Raw genomic sequence first — 5,455 nt, 5'->3', positions numbered from 1 at the left:
CCGCCCGGGAGAGCCCAAGGGCGCGGGGCACTGGACAGCTCCTGGGCCGCTGTTTCCTACGCTGACCGCACGGGACCTTTGTCTACAAGGGCTCATGTCTCGGGCAGCGGCGGAAATCACATGTGCGACAACTGATTTCACCTCAAACCCCAAGTCACAAGTTGGCGACACTGAACCAAGACACGGGAACCAGTAAATGCTGGCATTCCCTGGCTGCCCACTGTCTCCATCCATCCTTCTGTCATGTTAAGGGAATAAGATCCCTCCCTGCCTGAAGGCGGAGGAGAGGAAAAGGAAAGGACGAGGGAAAACCGTGCCCTGCACCCAAGTGAACTCAGGCTTGAGGCCCAACAGTCTGAATGACGATGCTCTATCTGCACAATCACTGTCCCCAGTGAGACAAATGGAGGAACTAGGGCACTCCCAGCCCCAGCCGCCTCCACACCATCTGCTCAGCCCCGGGGAGCCAGGCGATCCTAAGGGCCCAGGGCCTCCCACACCTCGGTAGTCCTGTGATCACGCCACTCCCCTTCCTGCCTCCCACAAAGGTGTGGTTCAGCTCAAGGAGGCCTACCTGGGAGAGGCTATACCCTTTCCTTAAGGGCAAACCCAACGGCCAGGGAGAGGCCAAAACAGGCAGGGACATTCTGAGACGTTACCAACATGATTCAAGCTCCCGCAGTGAAGATGGGCTGCTAGTTAGAGGCAGGAACAGCTGAAGAAATGAAGCGGTAATTCGGAGGCGCGATGGAGGCCCAGGCTTGCAGAAAGACCATGAAAGGGCCACAGGCTGACCCCCACAGACCCTCGGGGCAAAGGCCCAAGAGCAGAACCAGAGGTGTGGCTCCCCTTCCCGTCAAGCTCCCTTCCCAATAGGACTGGGGTCAGCTCTGGGGTCAAGATTCTGGGGAGCCCTGCTCGCTCAGAGCCATGCCTCCTCACCCTGCCTGGAAAGAAGACTCCCCAGGGACACACCCCCCCCAGCCATTTCCACACTGTCTCAGGGGACAGAGAGAGGGAAGCTGGAGGCTGGTTCTCCATCAGCTCAGCCTCCTGGGGTATGGCTGGGGACAGTAAGGACACTCATTTTGTTAAAGATTTTCCCCTTCCTTTTCTAGGTTTCTGTTTTTATATTTTTCTTAGCAGCAACAGAACAGGGAGACAGTCTTGAGGTATTTTAAAGAGGTTTTTTTTTTCTTAAAAAAAATAATATAAAGTTATAAAAAGCGGCAGCAGCCTGGGGCCCGGATCTGGAGGGGAGGAGGTGCTGGCGGCTCCATCGCAGCGGGCAGGCACTTTCTCGTTAATGGGCTTTTGACTGCAGGGAGACAAGAGGCGAGAGACAGGGTCAGGCTGGGGGCCTGCGGTCCTCCTGCTCGGCCGACTGTGTGGAGCACAGAGCTAAGGCCGGACTTCCCCCGCTGGCCTGATGGGGAGAGCTGGGCCAGGAGGAGGCTGAGCGCCAGGCCGCAGGGCCGGCCCGGAGAACAGCCGCACACACGTGTGTGCCATACACACTCGGGCCCTGGGCAGATGTCACACTCACCACTCTCACACGGGTACGAGGTGTTGGCATGCATCTGGCCCATGCCTAACCCAGGAAAGCATCCCCTTCCCATGCCAGTAACTCCCTACTGGCTGAGAACCTGTGACAGATCCATGCTACGTCCGGGCTCCATCAACAGAGGAAAAATTTAAAAAAAGAGCTGGCTGCTGGCTTTCCCAGAAACCCTGAAAAACCTGCCTGGCACCCGAAAACCTGGAAGTGGGTATGTGTGCAAGGTGGGCATGCACGCCTATGGGGACCATGAGCTTTGTCCCTGCCCCTCCATGCTGGTGCCCAGAGGCAAAAGCAATGGGCGAGATGGGCCCAGCCACCCTGCTGGGCAGCGGTCAGGCCACAGCTCCAGGCTCACGCTCAACCCACGCCCAGAGCTCATGGAGACACGCTTCCTTTCGTTCAGGGGCAGAGGTAGCTGCAGTGCTCAAGGCCACAGCCAAGTCAGAGAGTGGCCCTCTGATGACAGCACGAGTGGGTGTGGGAGGGGGAGGCAAAGGCAGCCCCTCCTTCGCCTGAGGGAGCGGGCGGAGACAGTGAAAGGCTCATGAAGGTAAAGCCGGGGTCACCTCGCAGTGAGCTGCCCCACCTCTCCCTGGCGATGGCCCCCTCTCCTCCCCTCCCTGCGCACCCACTCACTCAGCACCTGTCCGCGTCAGTTCCCACCGCACTCCACCCTCACCCGTGCTGCCCCTTCGCTGCCCATGCCCTGCGGGAGCTGGGCGGGTACCTTCAGTGCAGAACACTTCTCCTCAAAGGCCATGGCGGGCCCCGGCTTCTTGCGGCGCACGGAGCAGGCCGCGTCGGCGGGGGGGCCCGGGGGGCAGTGCTTGGCCTTCACTGGCCGGCAGTACGTGGCCAGGTTTTTCCGCTTCTTGGCCGCCTCCTCCTCGGAGAGGCAGGTGCTCGGCAGGGCCTTGGCTGGGTGGCCGGCCGCGCCCGGGCTGTCCAGCTGAGAGGCCTTGACCGGTGTGGGCGGCTGATGAGGGGAACCCCGACAGTCCAGGGGCCCGGCCCGCTTCACTCTCGGCCCCACCGTCCCGTTGAGCCCCACGCCCAGCGCGGTTTTAGTCTTGGCGGAGAGGCCCCGGCAGCCGGAGGGTTTGCCTTTGCCCGGGGGCTCCAGGATGCAGGTCCGTTTGAAAGTCGTGGGGCCGGGGGACAACTTTCGCTTTCGGGAAGGCGCCTCCACTTCGGCCCCGTCCTTGCCTTTGGACGACTTGCTGGCCTTGGAAGGCGGGAGCTTGCTGAAGGACGGCGAGGGCGTGTTGGCAGGCAGTGGCGAGGTGATGGCCTGGCTCCCGCCCATGCACTCCGCCTGGCTGCAGGCGGCTGCCACACTGGGGGAGCCGGCCGGGTAGCTGGGGGCCAGGCTGTCCTTGGTGGGGGGCGTGGAAGCTGGGCAAGCAGGTCTGGGGGGTGGGCCCGGAAGGTGGGGGCAGCTGCCCATAGCGGCTGGGCTCGGGGGAGCAGGGAGCAGGGAGCTGGCAAGGTGGGATGGAGGCTCGGCTGCCGGTGGGATCTTCCTGCAGCAGAGAGAGAGCCACAGTCAGGTCAGGTCAAGCAAACCAACACACTCCAGCCTCTGCCCCACCTAGAAATGGCCCAGAGCCCTGGCAGTGCTGCCATCTGCTGGGAGACGCTGGAACTGAGGGTTAGAGAGAAGGCACAGGGACAGACAGGCAGGAATGAGCCAGGATAGAGACCCATTAAGAACATCCTTTTAAATGTTGGAGCAGCCCCTAATCCTAGTTTCCTAAAAGGTGCTGGAAGTATGGGTATGAGTGAGTCACTCACAGACCCCATTCATGCCCTGCGCCAGCCCAGCTCCGGGCTGCCCAGTCCCCCCACCCTTTCCTGTAGCCGGGGTCTTCCTGGCCAGCAGCCAAGCCACACCCATGGGTCCATGTGAAGAGCGAGGGCATACGCCTGGGGCCTGGGGAGGGAACTCACTTCCACATGTGCGAGCTGAGGTGCCTCTCCAGCATGGAGCTCAGCGCCGAGCAGAAGCGGTCCAGCCTGCGGCTGAACACGTAGCACCCTGGACTCACCAGCCGGCTCCCAAAGGTGCAGAACTGGAGACGGAGGGAAGGCACGGGATCAGTGGGCCTGAGGTGCAGAGAGGGCACCTACCTGCACACAGGGTCTGACCCCCTGCACACTGTGGGCAGGGAGGGCTGGGCCACCCCCACCCGGGTCCCCGCCCCAGGTCCTTACCGCCTGTGGCCTGGGGGGCCGGGTGGCATAATGGCAGTCAGGGGGGAGGTGGAGGTCATCAGATGTCCCCTCCTCCTCACTCTCCTCGCTGGAGGCCTGGGCCCCACCCCGGGGCAGGGGGAAGGGGAACAGGCCTGGGTCCCCATCACCACCACAGGGGCCTTCATCATCCAACTCACTCTCAGAGGAGGCCCGGGACCTGGAAGGGCCAAAGGGGATGTGAGGGCGATGGGACAGCGTGGGTCAGGGTGGGGGTATCCCTGAACCCGCCCAGCTCAGAAAGCCAGGGCAGACACCCTGCTGAGCCATCAGACAAAGAGGAAGGGAGGAGAGGAAGGGAGGGAACCACAGAGCTCACAGGGTGAGAGGCAGAGATCAGGGCTGCGGCTCCCGGGGAATTCTCTCCCCAGCCCTTCACTTCCCAGGCCCTGCCTCCTTGGGGGAAATTGCTCCAGATTCGCCTCCTCCAGAAAATCTTCCGAGTTTAACTGCACCCAGCTCTGGTCAGCCCCGTCAATTCTCTCAACCCCCTTCTCGCATCACACATTCCTGTGCGCCTGTCTGGGAGCTGAGCCTGTGTCTCGTGTCTGCCCGTGTTACAGGCAGAGGCGTGTGTCTCCTTCCGCAAGGCAAGCTCTCCCCAGGGTCCAGCGCAGCCTCTGCACACGAAGGGGCCAGCGAATGAATACACAGTAGGACCGCCTTGCCCAGGACCCTGACCCTTTCAGCTCCCTGACCCTTTCGGCTCCCCAGTGCCGAGTGTTGGCCTGTTGCAAGCAGCTGGGAAACCGTTCTCATCCTGGGTGTTGGAACTGGCACACCAGAGGCTGGGGCACCGTGGTCGGCTTGGTTAGAAACAGGGAGTCACCCACTCCCGCACCCACCAGGGCCCCAGGTCTCCCCCCACACTCGGGGCGGAATGAGTAGCACCTTCCAGCGCGCTCCCTGGGGCTGTCTCCAGGGGTCCCTGATGGCTTGGGGCCGAGTGTCCCCAGGTGAGATGCGGCTGGGTCCTGGACGTACCTGGGCAGCGCACAGTAGGGATAGGTCTGCTTGGCACGAGCAGAGAAGGCGCTGCTGGGAGCAACCGCTGCTGCCACAACCGGGGCTGAGGAGGGGGGCTCCTGGAAGGGGCGCTCGGGAGCCGGCTCCTTGCGCCCCGGGCTCTTCTCCTTCGGGGACTCCCCTTTGCGGGAGTTGGCCTTCAGCTCTGCCACCAGCACGTCAAAGTCCTTAGCCCGGCCCTGGACCTCCCGGCGCTGGTGCACCGAGTGGATCTAGAACACAGCAGGATGGAGGGGTGGGGAGGGGGTGTGAGCTGAGCAGGGGTGAGGGACAGCGGTGTGCTCTGGCCTGGGCAAGCAGAGAGAGAGGGGATGTGAGTGTGTTTGCGGGGGTGTCTGTGTGTCTTTGTTTCACTCCCCACAGGACCAGAACCCTCCTTGGAATTGGGGGATCTGGAAGCCACCCCTGGCCTGCTGCCCCCACTCCAGGCCCACGGCGGGCACCCTCCCCCCCACCAATGGGAACAGCTCCATTCCTCTCCCTGCCCAGGGCCCAGGTCTGTGCCATCCTCCCTCCCTGTGTGTGTGTGTGTTGGGGGGAGTTGGGGGAATGGGGGTAAGGGGGAGGGTTACCTTGCAGGTCAGCAGGCGGGTGCAGATCTTTTTGGTCTCTGGG

General features: G+C 62.6%; 1 protein-coding gene across 1 annotated transcript in view; it reads right to left on the bottom strand.

Annotated features, from left to right (window-relative positions):
- Nucleotides 1-1,167: 1,167 nt before the first annotated feature.
- Nucleotides 1,168-5,455, bottom strand: part of ATXN7L2 (ataxin 7 like 2) — a 10,078-nt gene continuing 5,790 nt past the window's right edge. Inside the window, exons 6-11 of the mRNA XM_015563519.1 lie at nucleotides 5,413-5,450; nucleotides 4,799-5,052; nucleotides 3,776-3,974; nucleotides 3,512-3,633; nucleotides 2,289-3,084; nucleotides 1,168-1,318 (exon numbers count right to left, since the gene is read on the bottom strand). Of these exons, the coding sequence (XP_015419005.1) occupies nucleotides 1,304-1,318; nucleotides 2,289-3,084; nucleotides 3,512-3,633; nucleotides 3,776-3,974; nucleotides 4,799-5,052; nucleotides 5,413-5,450 (1,424 nt within the window). The 3' untranslated portion in view covers nucleotides 1,168-1,303. The remainder of the gene's footprint in view (nucleotides 1,319-2,288; nucleotides 3,085-3,511; nucleotides 3,634-3,775; nucleotides 3,975-4,798; nucleotides 5,053-5,412; nucleotides 5,451-5,455) is intronic.

This window comes from Myotis davidii, unplaced genomic scaffold (assembly GCF_000327345.1).
Source record: "Myotis davidii unplaced genomic scaffold, ASM32734v1 scaffold217, whole genome shotgun sequence".
Classification (NCBI taxonomy): domain Eukaryota; kingdom Metazoa; phylum Chordata; class Mammalia; order Chiroptera; family Vespertilionidae; genus Myotis; species Myotis davidii.
Note: the sequence above shows the minus strand (reverse complement) of the source record. Positions and strands in the feature narration are given on the sequence as shown.